This window comes from Anolis sagrei, chromosome 3, assembly GCF_037176765.1.
Source record: "Anolis sagrei isolate rAnoSag1 chromosome 3, rAnoSag1.mat, whole genome shotgun sequence".
NCBI classification, from domain to species: domain Eukaryota; kingdom Metazoa; phylum Chordata; class Lepidosauria; order Squamata; family Dactyloidae; genus Anolis; species Anolis sagrei.
The window spans coordinates 51,259,466-51,285,214 of NC_090023.1; the positions used below are offsets into that span (position 1 = coordinate 51,259,466).

A 25,749-nucleotide genomic window follows, 5' to 3' on the forward strand; every position below is an offset into this window, starting at 1 on the left:
ACTCTGTCAAATTACTTCTTGCCTATTGAGCCATAATACTTCTTTTCTACAGGCTTTATGAAGACTTAATTGCTGAAGACATACGTTTTTTGTTGTCATAAAGCTGAACAAAATGAGTGCTTGTCAGTTTGGTGATTTAGGTTGAGAAGATGGAAATATTTAGATCTCTTTAAAAAATTCCAACTTGCTCAGTGGCCATTTTTCTGCTGCTACCACTAAAGGGTCTCTTGTAACATTACATGCAGTTGGGATTGCATTTTGGAAGTGGAGATGGCATTGTGGAGTTCACAGAAAGAATGAACAAACTGCTGCAATTGTTAGTGATTAAGCCAAAAACTGGCGAAATTTACTCACCACTTCTACCCCACAAATATTCCATCAAGTGCTCTGGGCTGGATTCAAAAGCTATCTTATCCTTTCCTGTGCAATCCACATTATGAAAGCATAGCAACTAATGGAACCATTTACTACAGATCCCATCATTCCATGAACAAAACCTTCCTGAACCAGTATATCAGGTTCTACCAGCACTGGGCTCTTGCACAGAGTTTCACAACATTACAGAAGATATTTTAGTTCTTCTACTTGCATAACATTTCAATGGAGCATCATCATTACAACATTTTAATAAGTTCACATCTGAATCCAAGCCAATGTTAACAATCCTCGCTTGACCATTGTCAGTGCTGCATTGGTAAATTTTAAATAGCTTTTACAACAATTCTGTAGGCCAGTATTATTATTTCTATATCACAAATTATTGGACCGATACTGAGAAATAGTATTTTGTTGAAGACAGCATAATTACTTCTGGGTTAATATACATTTTGAACTGGGAAATAGGTGGTTCGGACTGGAAAAATGTAGTTTATTAGTTTACAATGCTAGAATTTTGCAGGAGATCACCGATTTATTAAAGGTGTTCTGTAATACTGATACCTCCGGTTTGTTCTGCATTATTCTAGGAATAATCAATTTTGGGCTTCCAATGGATGGACTACAATACCCAGAATGTATTGATTATGTTGAGAGGGATGATGGGAGTTGCAGGCCAACATTTGGATAGCTATTTGCTGCCCACACATATAATTTGCTGTTTTCTCCCTTATTTATGAGATGCAAATTTCCAGAGACCTTACAAGCAAAATAATGAAAATAACAATTCAAAGAAAAGTTGTAATCCCGTTTGTTCTGTTGCTGTGTGGCAGAGACCTTAGTTCTGTATGCTTTCATACAAAGTATATCAGTGGAATGTTCTGTAACTCTTTACTATTTGTTTTGATTTTTGTTTATGAAAAGGGTAGTCTTTTTCTTGCTAGATCATAATGGAGAAGGGTGTGTATATTGATCAGGGATGGGAATCAAGCTGGAAAACATCAGTAACATCTGGAGGGTCACCTGAGTCCTACCCTATTCTAGTCCTATCTGGAATAGACCCATTGAGGTATACATACATGTTGACCTATAATGAGACAATTGATCCAATGAATGGCTAGTAATTGGGACTAGCAATTGGACCAAGACCAAATACATACTTAAAGTTTTTAAAGTCATCATTTAAATGTTTTTAATTGTATTTTTTAAGTTGAGTAAGAATGTTGACTGCAAAATGAAAGGGGAAGTGAACGCAATCATTAATAGTTGGCAATACACAAAGATGCAGATTGTTTTGTTTTTTGCTTTTTAAAAAACTTGATAGTTGCATGTTCCTATTCTATGCCTCCAAAATTGGCAAAGCTCTACTCTATTCATTATTATAATTTTTGAATTGAACAGAAGATTACAGGTATATTCACCAAAAATCGTTTTTCACATGCACTTAACTTCAGAGATATTAGAGATCACAGATGGAATCAGGGTAGTTGTTGACTGTAAAGTAGGACCTTGGAAACTTTCTTCACAGAAGGGAGACAATCAACCCTAAAGGGTAAAGGGGGCATTTTGTAGAAACATTGTATGGCCGCAGTCATTCAAGATCTGATTAATTCTGTTTAAACCTGAGTATTTTCTACTTTGAATCACTGACTATGAAACAAAAAAATGAAGATAAATTATCCTATTTTTTAACAATGGTGGCAAGAATAACATATGCCCAAAAATGGAAATTACCAACAATGGAACAATGGATATTAAAAGTGATAGTGATAATGAAAATGGATTTATTGACAAGGGCAATTACCAAAGATTCACAGATTGGTCAGCAATGATACAATTTATGAAACAGGAAAAAATGAATTTGTTAGAAGAATTCACATATTGAAGTAAAACCAGCCCCTTAGAAAGAGATATGAAGAGGGGTTAGCACCAAGCAAAATTAGAAATACGACAATGAGAAAAACTTACAGAGAAGATTGGAAGTTAACACTTTTTTTTCTTTCTTCTTTCTTTACTTCTCACTTTTGGACAATATCCAAAGTGTAAATATGCAAAACTATTATTGGACACTTTTAGAAATAGCTAAGTTTAGTCAAAAATTGAAATATATTTATTACAAACACAAATTATTTAATGAAATGCTTTTGAGGGAAAAAATCAGGTTGATTCTTCCTAAAATCAAGGGGTGACCTCTAATGTATATCAGTTTATAGACAATAACACTGCTTAGTCTGGGCTAAAAATATTTACTTCAATTATAGCTTAATGATTAAATGAATTCATGATGATATATACCTACCCACACCAATCTGACTTTGTGCCAAGTAAGACACTAACTTAAATTAGAAAAATTAACAAATAAATTAGAAAATTAATTAGAAAAATAAATTAGAAAAATTAACAATAAATTAGAAAAATTAACAAATAAACAGACCTCACTACCTCTGAGGATGCTTGCCATAGATGCAGGCGAAACGTCAGGAAAAATGCCTCTAGAACATGGCCATATAGCCCGAAAAACTCCACAACAACCTAGTGATTCCAGCCATGAAAGCCTTCGACAATACAACAAATAAATTACAAGTAGCAAGAGAAGACATAAAAGAAGATATATATGTTTAAGATTACTTTGAAGCCATGTATTGCTTATATTACTCAAGGCAATACTGGACTTAAAACCCCTTTGAATCAATAAAGATTTTTAAAAACAAGTGTTGGAGGCCATGATTAATATATAAACACTATGCAATTGTTTGTAAGATAATTCATAGTTATAGTGATTGATGGGAGCAAGGAGCATGATTTTGTGATCTGAGAAAGGATGGCATGAAGAATAAAGTTTGAATTATGATACGTAAAAGGAGCTCTTTATATGGGGAGATAAAATTGGGGAGAGGAGAGAAGAAAATATTTCACGAAGGGCCTATGTAGCCCTGGACCTCATGTGGTTTCTCATTCATATTCTAAACAAATACTATTCAAAGTGATAGTCACAGCAGTCACTGGAGAGTTCCCAGGAAATAAACAAATAGAAAGGGAGGAGATCCATCCTTGACACTTTGGGGTAAAAATGGCCAGTCTCCCATGTCAGATAACCTAAGATGCACTGTTCTACATGATCTTCCAATACTCCAGAGAAAGTTGAAGGTATTAGTAGTAATCGGAACAGTTCTAAATTGAAGTTGGTCAAAAGTATTGTGGTTTGCACCTGTATAATTTGTGTGTGCGTGTGTGTGTGTGTGTGAGAGAGAGAGAGAGAGAGAGAGTCATACAGCAAAAGCAAGTAGATGTTGGCACCTTGTGACTACCACCATCACCACAGAGGGGAAAAACAAATTGGCATTGACTTTTTAGTATTTGGATAAACCAGCATTAACTAGAACAGTGGTGTGTTCCCAGATGTCTTGGCCTTCAGCTCCCAGAAATCCTAACAGCTGGCAAACTGGCAGGGATTTCTGAGAGTTGTAGGCCAAAACACTTGGGGACCCACAGGTTGAGAACCACTGAACTAGAACAATAAAATCCAAAGTGAATCGCAATCAGAAACAAAATAGTGGGATGATCTCAAAGGGCATAAAACAATTCCTAAAACACTTTCTGAAAAGGTTATAATACAGATGTAAGGCATATCTCTGTGGATAGATCATTCCAGTGATGGGAACCACTACTCATGTTTCCGCTTTCTTTATCACGTTTGCATGGAAATCTAGAACAAGCCCTTATATGACTTACATTTCCTTCTTTTACATAATTCACTTTAAAAAAAAATAAGTACAGAGATTAGTGCTCATTGAATGTACAATTATGATTATGATTTGAAAGATTAATTTCATACTTCACAAATTCATTAACATGAGCTTTGATTCAGTGTATTATGACAGGAGACAACATTCTGAATATTTTGTGATTGAAACAGCACTTTATAGTCTCATCCTTATTCATCACTACTATTCAATTAAATTACACACAGACAAAATCCTGGGCTGTGGTAAAAATTAAAATTAAAAATAAATATTACATGAATGGTAAATAAAGGAACAGTTTAAAATTACATAATTCTAAATTGCAATTAGATAGTGTGGTCTTTTTACTTTTACTAAAGATACACTGAGTGAGAGTTAAGACTTTTGAAGATTTTTTTGCTGTCAGCAGGAAAGCAACACGCATGCTTAATCCTTTCTTACAGAATTCAGTTTGATTTCTAAATGCTTTATTTTGTTTAAATTAATTATACTTGAGTAGGACAGTCCCACACAGAAATCTTACTCCTTACTAAGCAGGTTTAGGACTGCAACCTAAATTGCACAATGCAAACAAGAATGCCTACAGAAACTGAAAATTGTGAGTATGGTTTATGTTGTACATGAAAAGAATTAATCACCATATGACTGTCCTCAGTCTGAAATCTGAATCATATCATAAGGCAATATAAGATAATCCTTTGGTTAAAGATTCAATAGATAATTGTTAACAGCGGCATTTTATGTAGTACAATCTCATGATTTATGGTTCTTGTAAGGAAAGGTATGGTTGGTATATGGCTTACATTATATATTGGACAATAGATGTGTTGCCACAAAATATTATTCTATAAAGCAGTGATAGGTATCCATTTGAACAGGCTTAATTACTGTCATCCATCCCATTGTGAACAGAGCGAATTTGCAATGTCAGCAACCCTATAGTTTACAGCTTTAGCACAGCTTCTCTTTTGGTCAAGTGCAGGTGAAGAAAAAATGAGATGGCAAAAATGAAAGTGGACACCATTGGAGTCATCCTGATTGACTCAGGCTTCTACATTTCCTGCATTTTTCAATTATATCAAATCTACAAAAAGAAAAGCAAAATATATTCTATGACACTACCATATGGCTTTCTTTCTATATTCACAAGACAATAGCATGCCCTCTTCACACATTCATTGAACATATGAAGGACAAGCAGTTCTGACATCAAACACAGGCAGAACCTTCTTCACACCTCTATCCATTAGTCAGAAATTTTTTCAGGGTTCCTAGTCACATGAAAAAGTATTAGTCCTGTTATTGGATGGCATGGTGGACAAGATGTAGAGATTGCTGTTTTATTACCAACTTTGCCACCATGATCTTCTTCCCTTCTCCCCAATTTGCTTTCAATTCAATAATAGTTTTCATGTGAGCATGACCTTTGTTTCAGATTACTCTGGCTATGAATCAGAATGAATGAGCACATATTTTCTCCATATGAGACTGAGAACAGATTTCCCAATATTGGACAAAAGAGTGTGACAGTTTTACCATAGCTCAACACTTTGTCTTACAGCAGTCAGTCCTCATTCATTCAAATCAATGGTTCTTGCTGAGACCAATGGCAAAATATGTTGGCATACAAAGAAGTGGAGCTTGTTTACATAACTAACATAGTTAAAATCCCCAGAATTGTAGCCAGGGGTTGTATGTTCTTTTTCAACAGCCACTAAAGAGACAGGAACATTGTGCATTTAAAGCATATTTATGTTTCCTTTCAATTAAGCATTTCCAGTGAACATTACAATAGTGTATAAAACACAGGAAAACAGCTGTAATCAACAAAACTGTCAACAACAGAATAAAAAGAAGTGCTAGAAACAATCATGAAAGACAAATGAGCTTCTAAGTGGTACTCATTTAGTTTTGTATGTGTGTGTGAATGGCGAGAGCTAATCGTCTGGGATTTTCTACATGCTTTCTGGAACAAGTGTGGCAATTAGTTTGGGGGAAAATGTTATTGATCTGTGAGGTTACAGTATTCAAATACATAGCACAGTCATCTTGGGCTGCCTTTCTATATATGACTGGTAAAATCATGACCAGAGGCACAAGTCATAATCCACAAAGTTGTCTGTTTGCGATACTACTGTATGGTTTAATTTATCTACTCTATTATCAACAAGTACTTGCTGAAAGATCAGACAAGTTCATCACATTGTTGGTAATTGAAGTGGCATGCCATCTGTCTCAGTGTCTAGAAAAGATTCTATGATACAAAAGGTGGCTGAGAGGCACCCAGAGACAGACAGCAAAACAGACTTTATTTCATTACACTTAAACCCCACTCTTCTGAAGAGTGCAAAGTGGTTTGTGTGTAATGCCAGGCAGTAGTCTATTCAAAAAGTTTACAGAGCCAAACCAGTTTAGTTTAAAGTTACAGTTTGTGCTGTCAGGACATTCTTTTGCCCATATGTGAATTCATCACACATGATGGTATATATTTTGAGTACACATAGTTTTATGAGTAAAAATGATATTATTCTGTGGAAGTGTAGGAGACTTATTATGTGACAAGTATCCACAAGACAAAATTGGAACTACTCCAACTCCTCAAAACAAATGGTTTGGAAGCTAAGGAACACACAATTAATCTGAAAGTCTGGTTTTGTGTCTCTAACTCAGAAGTTCAAAAATCTTGTGGGTTGTATTTACTGTGAAAAAAATCCAGGTTTAGATACTGGGATGCATTAAATTGCATGATGCCCTACGATAAGCAGTAGGAGAAGTTTCCATAATCAGTGAAGAAATGACAAACTTTCAACAGAAAACTAATTTGTTACAGACTTTATTAGAGTAGCAAGAGGAAACTTGCAGCTTCTGAGCTGAAATGAACCCACAAATCAGCACTTGAACTATGTGATTTTCCTCCTCCATCATTTAGTCAGGCCACGTTCATGTGACTTTAAAGTACCAGAATGTTACAATTACATTGCAGGAGGAATAAAGTCATGCCCTTTGATAGAACAGAGTTATACTTTAGTAACTGGTGCTAAATATAACTAACTGTAAGCAGTAACTCAAAAATGCTAGTTTTCCTCCATGATCAAAGAAAAGAGGGCATTCTAGACTTGGAGACTGATATGTGTAAGTCTCTTTTTCCTTGACCAAATGGTGGAAGGGCCTGTTCCTACTAGACTAGTGCACAATCTTTGTTTCATTTGTTTCATTTGGGTATTCATTTTGTACCACCCATTCAGAAAGCACAAAATAAAAGACCCATTTTCGAATGAAACAAAAGGTGAAACAAAAGAGAAAGTTGCATGGTTTCCATTTCTTTGTTTGGTTTTCGGACAACATGGCTTTTCTCAGGTAGCCCAGGGAGTTCTTCTGCATTGCCAGGCTATAGGTCTCCTCTGCATATCCAGAGGGAAACCTCTCAGAATCAGTGGGATCTTAAGCCCTGCCTTTAAGCTTGAATGTCCTCTGCATATCCAGAGGGAAACCTCCCAGAATCAGTGGGATCTTAAGCCCTGCCTTTAAATTTGGTCTGAAAATGTTTCTTCATTCAGAAGAAAGAATGAAACAGCTCATTCAGAAAGGCCCCCGTTTTCAGAAGTAGTGCTCAAAAATGAAAATTGGTCCATACTAATGAAACAAACCAAAACGGATAGCAATTCTATACAAATATACAAGACTAGTGCCTACAGAGAGGAGAATAACCTTTTTGCTCTGTGAATAGAGAAAACACAATGATGTCACTAAAGCAAAATCTCACACCACGCAATTATAGCACTAGATTCCACTTCAACTGCCATGGCAAAATTCAGTGGACTTCTGGGGTTTACAGTCTGGCAAAGCACCATAGTCCTCTGTGTAGAATGAGATAATTTTGTAGAATGAGTAGAGATACTATTGCCATCACCCATCTGGACTGCGATGGCAATAGTGTCTCTATTCATTCTTCTGTAAAACACCTCTATATATATCGATCAAATGCTGCCTTTGGTCCTTGCTTGGTCTGTCATTCAGCAACTCTTGTCTGTTGTTCTCAAGCAAAAAGTAGAAAGTTTGGCTGAAGAAAACTGTAAAAAAATAGTAGTATAGTTCTGTTTGTATAGTTCTGTTGGAGTCATATTGCAAATAGCATGTGCAGTATTCTGTTCTCTGTCACCTGAAATAATAAAAACAATAACAGAAAAATGTTGACAAGATTTTCTGAAAGTACCAGTGTTTTTATCCCTTTTATTATTTTATCTACCATTTATTACAATAGTTAATACAAGTGTTCTCACAAAACATATTTGCTGTTTTATTATATTCTTTCAAGTCCTGTATGTAAAATGATTCATTACAGAAGGTTTGCATTTTTTTCACTCTTTGCATTATAAACATCGCCTAAATAACATCTGATGGAATATTACAATTACCATGTAAATTGGGCCCTATCTCCTTGGTAGTTCTGGAATAATTCTTGAATGCAAACAGTACAAGCCTTCTCAGGTAAATACAGGATGTAAAATTAGTACCAGAATACCCTAGATGATTTTGTCACGAATACTTATTATTAATTACATATTCTAGTTGAAAGGCAGAAGTGATGTTACCCAGTAGGTCCCCAGGTTTGATTCCTGGCACTTCCATATGCAGGTGAGAAAGACTTCAGTCTAAAATCCTAGAGAGCCATTGCTAAGTGCAAACAACACAGAGCTGATATAGACCAGTTGTCTGCTTTGGTATGTGATAGTTTCCTGTGAAATTTTATAAATTAACAATTGAAAAACTGTCGTCTTTCACCATATGAACCCATGCAAACTTTAAGATCAGTCCTGAACACAATATTCTTTGACCCACCTTAAAAATTGATTAGGGAAAGTGCTTTTCAAAAGTTTCCCCTTACTTGTTCCCAGTCAGCCTCCTGAATGATGGATGAATGGATGAGTGGGTAATCTCCGTATTTCTAGCCTTGTATTCTTTACTTTATATATTCTGGATTAGAGTCATTGTCTACTGAACTAAACTTGTGCACCATGACTGATCAAGGTATGCATAGATTAAGCATTCCAATTCTGGAATTCCAAAACCTGAAATTGTTCACATAGGTGGCTGATATAGTGACATTTTTGCTTTCTGATAGTTCAGTGTCCACAAACTTTGTTTTGTTCACAAAATATAAATATATTGTATCATCGAAGGCTTTCATGGCTGGAATCACTGGGTTATTGTGAGTTTTCTGGGCTGTATGGCCATATTCCAGAATTATTCCCTCCTGATGTTTCTCAGGCATCTTCAGAGGTTGTGAGGTCTGTACTGAGAGACTGATTCTGGAATATGGCCATACAGCCCAGAAAACTCACAACAACCCTATAAATATATTATATAAAATTGCCTTTGGCCTATGCATATAAGATGTATATGAGACATAAATGAATGTTGTGTTTAGACGTAATCCTATTTCTAAGATATTTCATTTTTTAAATATATGTAGAAACACAGGTATTCCAAAATCCAAAAAGAAAATCTGAAATCTGAAATGCTTCTTGTCCCAAGCATTTCAAATATGGGATGCTCAACCTGTATAACCATCAAAGTACTGTCATTAAAAAAAAACTTCTGCATAACACTGGGAGTTGCTGTGGTCCATCAGTAGAGATCTAGACTTGGGAAACTGAGACAAATGTCACATCTATGCCATAGCAATTCTCAAGTTGTTTATGTGCCAAGTCCACTAGCGTTATCTCTGTAAGTGGTTATTACACATCAATATACAAAGGACATGGTGAAACTCTCTGTGAGTCACCAAAGACCATTGAGTACTACAGTAGGAGAATTTCTTAAATGAATAGATGTTTGATATTGTTCACTTCTTCAAGAAGGACACTAGACAAATCCTTGTCTCTAATTAAAAAAAAATAGTTGAACAGACAGTCCTAATAGTTTGATCTGAAGTTCTCTGGAAGGTCCAGGACACTTACAATCCAGCCTCTGGGTAATTCATTATATCATATCCAGGGCTTTTAAAAAGTTACGTTTTAGACTATAATACCTAAAATTCTTCAGACAGAGAAGTATACAGGCCAAAGATGTTGGCTCTTCTGTCTGAGAAAGTCTCAGAGATGCAGTTTTAAAAATAAATAAATAAATAAAAACATTTTCCCCTATCTGTTAAGACCCTTCCCACATTATTTTGTCTGGACTGTAAATATTAAAGAATTATACAAGCAATAAATGTTAGATTTTGATGGAACTACTTCCGTTTTAAAACTCAAACTAAAGGAGGAAAACATGAAAATGAACAAAATCTGACTACCAGTATTTAAAAATTCTAAATCAGGACAGTAAATAAAGAACAACACTTAAAAAATAGGGGAAATCCAGACAAGAAACAATCAAAGCCAGCAAATCACCTCCCAACAAATGATTCTCCCAGGCAGGAAGTAGTGAAGCCTTGAAGCTGCAAGGCTATTCAATGCTAATCAAGGTGATCAAGTGCAACATTCACACTTGCCTTAAACAGACAGGAGTTCTTTCTCCCACCCTGGACATTCCACAGATATATAAATCCCACTTGCCTTGTTTCCAGCAAACCTCACAACTTCTGAGGATGCCTGCCATAGATGTGGGTGAAACGTCAGTAGAGAATGCTTCTGGAACATGACCATACAGCCTGGAAAACTCGCAGCAACCATCAAACTAAACACATCTGCAGTTAATCCTCCAGCATAATCAAAGAAAATACAGTTTAGCAATAATAGAACAACAAGGTACATTTTTGATACAAAAGAAAATTGGAAAATGAGCAATGTATTTTACTAATATGTTTACAAATAATCTCTTTCTAACAGCTGGAAGTAAAAAAAACAAACCTTAATATACCTGCAATTGTAACATATTCCTTTGCTGTCTTTGCAGGCAGACCAGTAATGATTGTGGTTGAATACATGGAGAATGGATCCCTGGACTCCTTTCTACGGGTGAGGTGTCATTTTCTCAGGACATTGGAATAAGAAACCTTTGAATAAGAAAGATTTCAAATAATTCATCATAAATTAATTTTTGCATAATGTTATTCATGGATTTTTAGTTGAAGAGAAGCATTTTCCCCAGGGTGCATTTTAAAGTACAGTGATACATTAGAGCATAGCCAAGGGAAAAAAGAAGATTTAAACTAAGAATATAATTGATTTCTTCTACAAGTTGAGTTCCCATATTTAGCAAAATGTATTTCAAATGGTGTTATTATGAACAAAAATATAAATTGAAATGCAAATGCCTTGCCATATGGCAGCTACTCATTTTGCTCAGTCATTTAAAATGTTTTATCTGAGGGGTTTTTTTATATAAAAATTGCTTAGGGAAGTATAACACGGGTTCACTGTAAGTAATTGATTTATAATTATTTATGATTGCTTGCATTTAAGCAAATTGAATTAGGAGCTCTTGAATTGGCTTGGCAATACCCTTATACCACTTAAGGTCAGCTGTTGAATCTTTGAAGATGAGTGTAGAAGGTGTGGAAATGCAGATCATGCTGATATAGCCACTGTGGAGGAGTGTAGGGGTCAGGTAAGATAAACAAGTCTACTATTTTCATTATTAAAATATTTCTATTCCATGTTATATCTTAGGATATCTATACTATTCATCTCTGGAGATGAAAATTGCTTTTCTAACTATTTGCAATGATATAACAAGAATTTGTATTTTAAGCTGCTTTCATAGGGCTGGTCATCTTGGCACATGAGCTAGTCATTTTCAACTCATCTGTGCTCAAGATATGGCATGTTATCTCACTTCTCACCTATTCTGTCAGGCCATTGTGGTATTAGAACCATGGCACTGTGGTAGCTAGTAGGGTTGGGTAGGTTCGTTCAGAAAAGCCTGAAAGTCAGAAGAATACATACGAATTTGGACTTCCGATTAAGTTTTTAACCATGCAGGAAAGGTTGGGGGGGGGGGGGGTCCGAATTTGAACCACTTACCTTTTTTTTCCGGAAGTATTATTTAATGCCTAATCACAGCCATCTTTAACTGTAGTTTGTGAAGGCCAGGCCCCCAATGGTAGAGATTGCAAAAGGCCCTGCTGTTAAACTACATTTCCCACACTGCCCTGCTGCTTATTAGCCAAAATGGCTGAAGGACCCAAAAATAGCGGTCTGTAGCAGTCTTCGTCTAAATATAAAATAGACTGATTGAATCTGCAAAGGTGTTTAAAGAAAGCAGCAAAGTAATAAGCAACTTTTGCAAAGCCAAGAGAACATAAACTGCTTTTTTTTAAAAAAAACAAAAAACATCATTTTACTTTTGCCTGATTGCCATGTACAAGGCACTGGGGTAGCCAGCCACAACCAGTCTTCTGTGTGCCCAGGGGGAAGCCTCTCATCCGGTATCAGCCATGGCTTGAGGTTCTGGGTTTTAGCCTGCCACTTTTGGACTCTCAGTTGCTGAGGTGTTCCTGCAAGTATCTCTGTAGATCTTAGAAACTGTTTCTTGATTAAAGGTGTTGGCATGCTGGCTGATATCCAAACAGGGAACGGGTTGGAGATGTCACTGCCTTGGTCCTTTCATTTTTGGCTGCTACTTCTAGAACCATGGCACTTCAGTAGCTAGAGAACTGACCAGCCACTCCCAGATTTGCATTTATTCCCATTCAGGCCAATCAGTCTCTCCCAGTGATGTTCTGTTATCAGCCTCTGCCAGTCTGAGACAGTTGCCAAGACCACAACATAACAAGAGCACTCTTTGCTACAGCATGATTCGGTCCCTATAAGTCAACAGCTGGGTCTTGGAGTTGTCTGCCATTTCAAAGTACTGTAAAACTTACAACATAGTTACTCCGGGGCATTCTATGAAATTAAAATGGCAGGTGGCTTTTAATTACCTGGCACAATATCACTAGGTAAATCTGCCAGAGATGAGACTGAATGGCAGGGGATGCACCAGAAGATAGTTTGCCAAGGATTTCTTCAGGTATGAAGCCAGGTTTGCTTTCTAAGAATAAAAAGAAGGAAACCATATGCACTTCACAGAGGTAACCAGAGAAAAGGTGAGACAGTGTAAGATAATGCCTTTCCATTTACTAATATTATTAAAATTGTATTAGATTTGAAAGTTAAGTTATTGTTAAGACCAGAGTAAAACATACATCATTAAACAGTGAGAAGGGAGGGGGGCAGCTAAACACAACAATCAGTAACATCTGGTGTATTGTTTAGGTGAGATGAGTCCTATACAGTCAACTATCAAATGTCTGTTGGAACTTGTGTGTGGATTTAAAAAAGGTGCAACTGCTGAGAAGGGAGTTCCAGACCCTAGGTCAGCATCTCAAAAGTCTACCTCCCGTATTTTTGTCAAATGTGCCTGTGAGGTGGTAAAGCAGAGAGAAAGGCCTCCAGCCTTGGCTGGTTCATAAAGGAGAATATGGTCCTTCATATAACCTAGATATGAGCCATAAAGAGCTTTATAGATCACCACCAGGACTTTGAGTTGTTTCCAGAAAAAGAGCTGCAGCCCATGAGGCTGTTGCAAGAAGGGAGATTTCTGTAACTAGCCCCAATTTGGCTATAGTTCTTAAAGTCATCTGAAGTTTCCAAACACTCTTCAAAGATAGTCCCAAATAGAGCACATTACAGTAATGTGACTGGAATATAACTAAACATGTAATCTTAGCCAGATGTGACCTTTCAAGGCATGGGCATTGCTGGCACACAAAACTTCAACTATTCAAATGCACTTCCAACCACTGCTGAAACCTAACCATCTAGAATCAGAGTTGAATCCAGAAACATACTCAACTGTTACCCCGTTCAGCACAATATGTTTATGTGCATTCAATTAATGTGTTGACTAACAGAGACCTCATGAATTTCATTGGGTTTACTTAGGCAAGGACTACTCAAAGGTAGCTGAACTATACCTGTTGCCTGACCTGCCTTTTGAGTGACCAGAAGCATCTCCATCTTGTCTGCCCTCATCCATTACTGATAACAGCCAACAGTGTAGGACCAAAACAACTTTTTTGGTTTCATCTGCCTACTAATTACACCAGACCAGACTCAAAAAGCTGAACTCTCTCTCCTAGTGAGGACAGACCTGAGTCCCACAGATGATGGTGGTGAAATTTTATTGAGTCTAACACATGTGTTTTCACAACAGAATTTTTTTGGCAAGTATTAAAACATGGAGAAAACTGTACATGTATACTGGGCTATCTATACCACGCATCTGCATGGCTTTCTGGAAGCACAGTTCATATAATGTTCCTCAGTCTTTTATATTTCATACAGTATCAAATTATATTGATTGTATTAAAAGAAACCTGAAAGTAACACTGTAAGGATCACTTTGCAGTTTGCTGCAAATGAAACGTTCTTAACATAAATTTGGCCAAGTAATGAGGTATCTCCTATGTGTTTAGTCATTTGTGTATGAATCACTTGACTAGAGCCCAGGTTCTTGTACTGCCAAGTATTTAGTCTACTTTGGTCTAAAAATATAGCCATGACACTATCCAGTGTTCCTGCTACATAATATTTTTGATTTTGAATGTATTTATTTGGCTGGTTTATATAAATGTTCAGGGCAAAGACTCTACTAAAAATGGCTTGTGACATAAAAGTATGTGTTGTCATTGTGTGCTATAGAGTCATTTCAGACTTCCTGAAGACCCTAAAGCAAACCTTTAATGGAATTTCTTTTCAAAGCGAGGAATCGCATAGCTGCAATGTCTAATAATGCAATTTAAGAGCATAAATAAGTGTTATTAAGCACTGAAAGTTGGTGTAAAAATAACCTTAAAACTAAATTAAAACCAGTCATCAAGTGATCCAAGCATACTTTCTCCAATGAGAAGCTTCATTTGATTAAAAGGGATGAAAAAGGGGATTTAAAAAAAATCCAAAAAGGATTTTTTTAAAGTGCTTGTTGAGTGTTAATAAATCCTGATGAGAAAAATCCTTTGCAATCACTATAAATAGCTATTTATCTCACACTTATGGGGAGTGACCAGAACAAAGATTTTCATCACTTTTCTTCTTCACTATACATCCCTATGAAATGTGGTGTTGTAAGTGTATGCTAGCCAGAGCATGGGATTGTGGCAGCACACATTACAATGTTAGGTGTATTTATTATGCCACTCAGTTGGATGCTAACTACAGGAAAGGAGATTCCACCTGAACATTAGGAGGAACTTCCTAACTGTTCAGCAGTGGAACTCTCTGCTCCAGAGGCTCCTTCTTTGGAGGCTTTTAAACAGAGGCTGGATGGCCATCTGTCAGGGGTGCTATAAATGCAATTTTCCTACTTCTTGGCAGGAAGTTAGACTGGATGGCCTACAAGGTCTCTTCCAGCTCTATGATTCTAATACATACGCTTGCATCCAGGCATGTAAAGGGGGGGGCATGACCCCCCCCCCGAAATTCTCAGGGTGGTCCGCAAGAAGGACTTACATTATTTAAACTGTTATGCTGATTCATATCATGATCTGATCACCATGCTCAATATATCCCATATGTATGGGGGTATTGGGATAACAATACAAAAGATTTGCTAGGTTAGATCCTCACCCCCCCCCCCCCCCGAATCAAACTCACCCACCCACCCCGGAATCAAAATCCTGGCAATGGGCTTGCTTGCATCAGTTGTGTTTTGTCATTTGAATTGTCCCTCTTGATATAGTTTTGAAATTCTGTTCAGCTTCTAAAAAAAACTGTAGACTATTCATTTCAATGGCATTCATAATTAAAAGAGCAAAAGAGCAAAAGCCCTACTTAAAAAAAGAAATCAGTGTAGTTCTTCCTTGATTTTTTTTCCCCCTTGCCAGTTATTTGAAAAGTAAACTTTGAAATCATAGAATCATAGAATGAAATGTCTTTTTGGGAATAAAAAAGTACTTTGTGAGTTTATCTCTAAGACATAATAAAATGTTACATTGACAAGGGGAAGGGGGTAATTTAGTGGTCTCACAGGACTTCACAAAGTAGGTATTTCTTCATATGTAATATTGCCTTTTCACGGCTTCAAGCAGTTTGATAGAAATATATCAAAGGTAAAGCCAATGGTAAAACTCCAAAATGTAAAGAATATGCTTCAGCTTTTCAAGCATCTATGCCATCTCTCCAAAACTCCTTGAGAGAAAAAAAAAATCAATGGCTTGTTCACTCAGACTTGATCGCCTTGATTGCATTTCCTGAAGAAAGGCATATTTGCAGATGATTGCCTAATAATGTTTGATCTGGAGAATGTTCTGCCTGTGGCCATTTGAATCAGAATGGTATCAGTTTTGTTCTTTATTTTCTCAGCCTGAGGCTTGAAATTCCAATGAAGCCCAAATCCCCATTTCATTCAGAGGCAAGGAAATAGTAATACTGTCAAAGGTTGAATCTTAAGATTTGTTTTGCCAGTCATCAAAGCTGAAGCAGTGGAAGCACAAGGAAAAGGAAATTGGGAGGGGGGCTGCTGGGAAAGAAGGACAAAATAAATTCTAAAGCAACAACCTGTGCCTCATATAGTTGTTAATGGTCCATTATATTGATATAAGGCACTGTTACTTGCAGTACTTTGGACAGTGGAACGATGGCAATGAATGCCACATTTGTAACGAGACAGCTTTTGTTCCAGTCTCCACTAGAGTCACAGTGTCATGGCTATTTTACATTTCCCACCACATTGCTGCTTGTATCACCTCCACTACCTTCATGATAGGATCCTGGTTTAAAATTCCCAGAGGCATTTTTTTTATTTTGCTTCTGAATTCAGCTGCTTTAAGCATACTACCTTGAATATGTTTTCCATTAACCTGGTGAAAAATGACTAGACCCATCTTTATACATTATTTGGATGACGAAACAAGAAAATCTTACCAAATTTGCAGATGACATCATATGGCATGGTGGTGGTAGCATATTCCCCATGGAAAAGAATCAGAATTTAAAATGAGCTTGACAGATTGGAGAGCCGGTCCAAAGTTAACAAAATAGGGAGAAATATAAGGTCCTGCATTTTGGCATGGAAAATGAAATCCTCAAATATAGGGCTGACTTCAGAAAATACATGTGTAGAAGATCAAGAAACCACAAGTTGAACATGAGTTCACAGTGTTATACAGCCAGTACCAGGCCTGTAGCCAGGATTTTGATTCAGGGGGGGGGGGGGGGGCTGAGTCTGAGTGAAAGAAGGTCTACCCTAGCAAACCTTTTGTATCATTATCCCAATATCCCCATGAATATGGGATATATTGAGCATGGTGATCAGATCATGATATGAATAAACATAACAGTTTAAATAATGTACCAGTAAGGCCTTCTCACAGACCACCATGAGAATTTCGGGGGCTTCAGCCCCCCCCCCCCCCCCAGCTACATGCCTGGCTAGTACTGTTCTAGGCTGCAATGAACAGATGTATAAGGAGCCACAGTGGTGCAATGGGTTAAACCTTTGTGCTGGCTGAACTGCTGACCTGAAGATTGGCGGTTCGAATCTGTGACATGGGGTGAGCTCCTATCTGTCAGCTCCAGCTTCCCATTGTGGGAACATGAGAGAAGCCTCCCACAGGCATCCTCTGGGCAACATCTTTGCAAGCGGCCAATTTTCTCACACAGAAACAACTTGCAGTTTTTCAAATCACTTCTGACATGATAAAAAAAAAAACAGATGTATAGTACCCAGATCAAAACAAATAATATTATTCTGCTCTTTGGTCAGAACTCATACAGAGAATTGTTTTTAATGGAGGGCACTACATTTTAAGATAGAAACCAGGCCATCTAAGGAATGATTGTGGGAACTTGGTATGCTTAGCATGGAGAAGAGAGGTATGAGAGGTGATATGATAGCCATTCTTAAATACTTGAAGAGATAGCATGTAGAAGATGGAGCTTGTTTTCTTCTATTGAAGACTTAGCCTAGTGGATTTAAATTACACATACACACATACATATATGTATTTATATTCCAAAATAACATTAGGAAGAACCCATATACTTTAAGGGATGTTTACAAGACTGCCTTGGAAGGTGATGAACTCTCCTTTAGAAGTTTATAAACAGAGACGAATGGCCATCTTTTAGGATGCTTTAATTACCCAGTAATCACAGTATTGGAGAGCATAGGACTAAATGGTCCTTATACATCAGTGGTTCTCAACTTGTGGGTAGCCAGGTGTTTTGGCCTACAATCCCCATAAATCCCAGCCAATTTACTAGCTGTTAAGATTTCTGGGAGTTGAAGGCCAAAACATCTGGGAACCCACAGGTTGAGAACCACTGAGCTAGAGTAAAAGGAGAACATCTTGCACACCAACTATAATAAGAGAGAAAAAGAGTTTCTGGGATCCCAGTATGGAATAATAGTGCTTGTCAGCATCTGATTTCATTGCTGCTCTGCCTCTCCTTCCTGACTTCAAATTCACCTATGAATCTCTCTCCCCTGTCCCACAGGAGAACATATAGAGTAGTTTAGTCTCTTCTTAGGTACAATACTTAACTACTTAGACCTTATGTCTTCAATCCTGGCCATGCCTGGTAAAAGCCATCTCGGCTGACTGGAATTTGTCAGCAAAGGGAGTTCATTTCTTGTTCATGAGCCATTTACAATATTCTGCAATGCCATACAGTTGCATAGACTTCTGCTGGGAAGAGTGTGTGAGAGAGGAGAGGGGAGGGGTTTGCTATTTGTGAATAGGAATAGCAGCTAGGTATGTATTGTATTTACGGTAGCACAGAGTCACCAGAGCATTTTGCAATGTGATAAGAGAAAAAATCAAAAGATTTTGTCTCTTCCTAAATCTGCTGAGATGCATGGAAGGGAAGGGGACATGGATTCTGAGTAGCAAAGCAAACCCAAAACAAGAGTAATTGTTCCAAAGACACAGCACAACTTTCATTCAGCAGGATCAAGCATGTGTTCCAGAAAAGAGAGAAAGAATATGTGTGCAGACACCAACATGGATCCCTTTCCAAAAACCTACTTAAATTAAATACAAGAAAAAAGTAATGGTTGATGGCTGGCTACCACATAAGTGAGGTGGTGAGTATATTAGAGAACAGATCCAGCAGATGTGGATCTCCAAGCAAAAATATGAAGAAGGTGAAGGAGGCAAGCAATGTATGGAAAGAAAATGCCCATAAATCCTGTACTACAAGAGTTTGCTTTCCCTAATTCTTCTAATATTTGATAGCTTTAGTATACTCAGGAACTGAAGTTTTGTCTCTTGTAGTCAGTCCATACTTATCTTTGTATATAGATTATTTAAGGTGTGAACCTTAAAGAATCTATTCAATGTGATACATATGTTTTGGGGATAAGGTTTAGCACCTTAAGATAGTCCCTTTATAAGCCTGTGTGGATTCATTACCCCCCACCCACCCCCATCCCCCGCTATGGAAGCCACTAAAGAAAACTGTGATAACAAATTTTCTGGAAAAATCAGGACAGAGGACTGGATCTTATTTTTAAGCCCCAGCTACAATCCATAGGAACCTGTGAAGCAAATGCATATGTAAGAGAGACACTGATTCAATGAGATGGAGTGAGCTCCCATTTGTCAGCTCTAGCTTCCCATGTGGGGACATGAGAGAAGCCTCCCACAGGATAGTAAAACATCTGGGTGTCCCCCTGGGAAATGTCCCTGCAGGCAGCCAATTCTCTCACACTTGGCAGTTTCTCAAGTCACTTCTGACACAATTTAAAAAATGAGCTCGTTTAATTTAGAATTAACAGTGGGATTCATGCTAGAGATTCCTACGTTATTTTCTTCAAAAATGGACACTAGATGCAGGACAGGCGATTTAGTGCTGGTGGAAAGTCACAAAAGGAAACAAAACTCTTGGCATTGTTAATAAATGAATGATCAGATGTCATGATTTATTAGGATTTTTAGTTTTCTAAATTAATACTGTTGCAATCCATAGCCCACAAACTTGAATTCCAGGTGAGTTGAGCATAATGGCTGCTCCTGCAATCACCCTCTGAAAGTAACTGTAACTAAACTCTATCAATTACACAATTGCAGTTATACACAAGAAGACCCTCCCCCCCTCCCAAAAGAACCCTTAAAATATGGGACAAATTGAATTCAAATGGCTAAGTGGTTTAACAAGAAGTGAGCATTATTTTTCCATTGAAAAACATTTTATTTTATTTCATATAGTTAGTAAATTAATTCTCAGTATTTTTGACTAAGGATACTTATTGTACAAATTGTATAATAGGTAACTCTCATTAATTTCTGGGTTCTTTTTTGTATGGATTATACAATACTTACATGGCATTTTGTATTTAAAATGGACTATTTTCCTCCCAAGAAGCATTCCTAATTCCCCAAGATTATATTAGCAGTTATATTATTTTAGGATATATGTGTTGAGGCTTTGTATAAAATAAAATATCCTTATAGAAAGTTTCCCCCTTATTGTGGGGATATCATCCAAAACTAATAACACAAGGCACCATAGTATGTTTTGTTCATTTCTGTGGTACCTTGATAATAGGGGGGAAACCCAGCAAAATAAAAAAAAAATTCCCCAAGCTTATTACTAAACCTGAAGGCAAGTTGAAGACAGGCTGAGGGAGGGAAGTGAAAAATACTTTCCAGTGGGGAAAAAATGTCAGGATATATTGCTCTTCGATGAAACAGCCATTATGTAATTCCCAGTACAGCTTTGCCATTAACCTCATCCTTCCTGTCAGCTAGAGGTTAGATGCTGCTGTACAAGCCCACACTAAATAATGCTGGGAAAAGGGAAGAGAGTTCCATAAAATGGAACCATAAAGTGTCTGCGATAAATCCATCTAACATAACCTCTCCAGTCAGAGTTCATTTTGGGCGGAGGAGACCCACATGACACTGCAAAGTTTAATGGCCTCATCTTTATTTGTCTGCTGCAAGAAATGCTGGAAATAAATGCTTCCTATTTATTTCTCATATAGCATACACGTATACTAGATTTTATGTGCCTTTGCAACAGAATGGCCACCTCTCAACTTTGATTTACTTTTGCTCATAGGCACTATTTTGTGTTGGTAATTGAGGATTTTGCCCTATTCTGGAAACCACCCTGGGTCACCTTGTGGAGATAGAGCAGTATACAAATAAAGTTATTATTTTACTGACACAAAAACACAGTATGTCACAGCAAACGAGATATATATGCTGGATTTCATATCACAAAATCACAAGTCAAACACTTCCCAAGTGTCTAGGACTGTGTGATGTATTTTCAAATGATGCACACAGATCCAAGTAAGGTGGCCTTTTGCAGTTGACAGATCGTGATTTTGTCAATGTTTATCGTTTCCAAATGCCAGATGAGATCTTTTGGCATGACACCCAGTGTGCCGATTACCACTGGGACCACCTGTACTGGCTTATGCCAGAGCCTTTACAGTTTGATTTTGAGGCCTTGAGTTTTTCCTGTTGTTTTTCATCAAGGCGACTGTCATCTGGTATGACAACATCAATAATCCAAACTTTTTTCTTTCCACAATTGTGATGTCTGGTGTATTGTGTTCCAAAACTTTGTCAGTCTGGATTCGAGAGTCCCACAGTATTTGTGCATGTTCATTTTCCACTGCCTTTGCAGGTTTATGATCCCACCTTTGCAGGTTTATGATCCCATGATTACTACTGGCAGGTGGTACTTGTGATATAATTTCCAGTGAATCATTTGGACCACAGAGTTGTGCCTCTGTTTGTAGTCCATCTGTGCGATTTTCTTGCAGCAGCTAAGCATAGGTTTATTGGTTTTTATTATAAAGTTGTTATATTATATTATATTATATCACATCATATATCATATATCATACCATGTGGACTTCAAAATCCAGCAATGCCTATTTGATCACAGAGAAGAGGTTGAATTATCTTACCCCATTACAGCTTAGAAAAAATGAGTTCACAAGACCAACACAGACATATATAAAATTATGTATGATGTGAAAACAGTGGCTCCTTTCTCAATAATCATGAGAAAGTGGAACTGCCCCACTCCATTTCCCATAATTTGAGAAACTGGAGCTGAATAGTATGAGATTCAAGACAAGATAAGAGAAAGCCTTTCTTCACACAACATATAGTTAAAGTATCGAAACTGCAACCACAACATGCCAATTCATACAGTTTTAAAATAGGATGTACAAAATCATTTACTATCAGATTCCCAGGATTTCAAAGCAGCCATATGCAGTGGCATAATCGAAGGAGCGAAGCTCTTTGCCCTCTTACAATCTGTTCAACACTCAGGAGCTCCTGGTGGCACTTAACACTTGTGCCAGCAGGATTGCTGACCAACATGTCAGTGGTTTGAATCTGGAGACAGCGGGTTGAGCTCCCTCTATCAGCTCCAGCTCCCCATGTGGGGACATGAGAGAAGCCTCCCACAAGGATGGTAAAACATCAAAATTCCGGGCATCCTCTTGGCAACGTCCTTGCAGACAGCCAATTCTCTCACACCAGAAGCAACTTGCAGCTTCTCAAGTCACTCCTGACACCAAAAAAAAAAAACTCACTCAGATTATACATGAATTATATAGAAAGAGATCAATCTAGGTGGTTTGGGAGGCACCACATATTGTTGTTAGGCTTCATTTGGTTTTGTGGGTCACATACACTTCTACCCTGTAATGACATGAAATTAGTACATTTTCTATTCTAGTTGCTAGCGCTGAATGCAGTATTGATTTATCTTTTCTTAATGGGCAGTCCAAGCTCAGTTTTGGTTGAATCAGCAGAGTCTGGGCATCACACTATTAAGGGGGGAATTGTTTAAACAACAACAGCAAATACTCATCTTGAGAGATCCTCGGTTTCTCTAAACTACATTTCCCAGAATTCTGCAGGACCAAATTAGGTGATGGGGAAATGAGCATCTCTGCTTTCTAACTCTGATGTGATATTTTCCAATATCCTTCTTGAATTGTGGTGCCCAAAACTGGACATACTGCTCCAGGTACGATCTGGCCAACACAAAATAGAGTAATACTATTAATTCCCTCAATCTAGAAGCTACAGCTGCAGCTCATTGGCATTTTTGTGAGAACTTATCCGGAAGAAAGTTTGTGAGTACTTATATGAAAGAAAGTTCCCACTAGAGTGGCATGATCTGCTGCCCATAATTCTTTACGCAGTGTTCTGTAAATGGACTGGAATATTTTAAAGTCAGGTTTTGCAAACAGCATTAGATGCTGAATACAAAACATTTTTATATGCTCTTGGTAGACAGCATAAATGTGCAACTAGCCAGGCATTAGATGTACCTTTGGCTGTCAAAAATGGTTTATTTGGCAAAACCAATGAAGATTATTCAAAATGTGATGGAACACTGCTCTGAAGAAATTCATTGTGGTATAAACTGCTGCCAAGGCTGATAAGCATCCTCGGCAGCCAACCAGGAATCCTGTCAAAACAACTTCTTGTGTTAACTCCTCTGATTTAAAACTGTAGCTGTAGATGAGATTCTAATGCTACTTAAATCTGCAAAACAACAATTTTTTGTATTTCTTTTGGGACAAATAAAATTATGTATAATGTTTATGAAAATGTATATGAGAGATAATGTAGTGTAGTGGTTGGAGCGCAGGACTATGACTCTAGAGACTAAGGTCTGAAACCACACTCAGCTGTGGAAACCCACTGGAAAACTTTAGGCAACTCACTGTCTTACCCTCAAGAAAGCAAAGTCAAATGCCTCTGAACAAATCTTGCCAACATTCCCCTAATAGATGACATTTTGATTTTATTAGCACAGGGTTTCTAGTATTTTAATAAAGATTGTAAGCCAAGCTCAAAATTATTTGGGATAGGATCAAAACTTACATTATTTGATGAATGATGAGCATCCTGATATAGAGCCTTCATAGAATCAAGACCTTCTGAGACAATATTTTTAGCAAATGGTAAAAGGGTGCTCATAATCTCACAGCAACAGGTGTTGGGCAAGATGGAGAATGTTGCACTAGGTGCAGAACCTCTGAACCAAATCTAGTTGATATCATAAATCTACTGAATCAGTGTGATTTATACAAATTATGACAGCAAGCCCCATGGATTCATTGGATGTATTCTAGCTGGGTTAAACAATTTACTTTTTCTTTTTGTATTCTCTAAGCAGGTTTCTCATTTTTGTTTGGGGTTTTTTTCCAAAAAAAGTTGAAAGTATGTAGGCCATGTCTGCTAAAATCTGAGAACCTCAACAGTTGTTGTATTACATTCCAGAGTTCTGTATATCTCTGCATCGCCTCATGACTTGCAAAAGCCAGAATAAAGTAAGCAAAATAATACATAACTAAAATAAAATTTTAATTATTGAATATGTTCCAGATTTCAGCTTTTCTTGATGCTAATGTCTCTTACTGTAGCAATATGTATAGTAGAACACATACAGCTTCACCTGCAGTGCAAACCCTGAATCGTTGTTTAGATGGCATCAGAAAAGAAGTTAATAATTGATGCCAGAATGGAGCCCATGTGGAGAACATTGTTTTGAGACCTTCTAAAGTTCCTTTGAATTATATTTGTAACTGATACATTCTCAGCAATAGCTCCACAGTGAAGACAATTTACGATTGTTTTCTCTGCCAACTCTGCTAGTAACAAAGAGATGTTGCTTTATGTTTTCTGGAAGTCAAGCCCTGAACACAGTTACTGTATCTTCTTTTAAAAGTCAAAACTCATATTTTTCCCAATAAGGCAAGGGAATAGTTGTTGTAGATATTTTTTAGGTGCAGCATAAGTCCAGACTTTGGCTGACATCTTGTTGGAAATTCATGATATGATAAACCAATTTACAATTGTGTGGATTAGAATTGTAGAATTGTGCAATGGTTGAATCCACAGGAAGGGAGAATTGCACAATCAGAGCAGGCATAGCCATTGAACAATATTTGCAATGCAAATACAAGTACAAAACTTTATTATGGTCACTGACCAGCACAAAATGGGGCACAAGCGCTCTGGGAGGGGAAGGACAACTCCCCAGTGAAGCAGTTATTTAAAAGTAGATTAGAAGACAGTTAAAAAATAGATTATTGTAACAGGTTTGGAACCAAAGTGGGGGAGAGACTGATAGAAGGGGTCAAAAACACTGAGGGGGGGGGCACATTGTGAATCTAGTATCATTTCAGGTGTAACACCTTGCTCTAACTACATTCCCAACAGAGTGTTGCCTTTTGGGGACAATCATCCACCTAATTTTAAGTGCAGCAGCACAGAATTATTATAGTGTTAGAGTCTGAAAGCAGCAGGGTCAAATAATATTTTTCACTGTGCCCTGGGTATTTTATAAGCCATGGTGTAATGATATTAGTTCTAAGATCTCTGTAGAACATGCATTAAAGAATCACGTTCTCAGTTGTTTCTATATGACCAGACTCACAGGGGCATAGTCTCTGCTTGAAGGGGGTCTTCCGGTACTTCCCCTCCAATACAGCCGATGTGATCTATTGTTTTTGTTATTATTATTTGAAACTCAACATGATGAAACACAACAAGATCACTCTGCTGGCTGTTGTATTGGATCACACGTCGGACACTTCCCAAGTGTCTAGGACTGTGTGATGTATCGGTGAATAATGCATGCAGATCCCAGTAAGGTGGCCTTCTGCAGCTGGCAGATGGTAATCTTGTCAGAGCCAATTGTGTTTAAGTGCA

At 37.4% G+C, this 25,749-nt stretch overlaps 1 protein-coding gene across 6 annotated transcripts in view; it reads left to right on the forward strand.

Annotated features, from left to right (window-relative positions):
* Positions 1 to 25,749, forward strand: part of EPHA6 (EPH receptor A6) — a 524,480-nt gene that overhangs the window by 431,907 nt on the left and 66,824 nt on the right. For all 6 annotated transcript variants that reach the window (XM_067466657.1, XM_067466658.1, XM_060770613.2 and 3 more), the window contains one exon: positions 11,016 to 11,077. In XM_067466657.1, the coding sequence (XP_067322758.1) occupies positions 11,016 to 11,077 (62 nt within the window). The remainder of the gene's footprint in view (positions 1 to 11,015; positions 11,078 to 25,749) is intronic.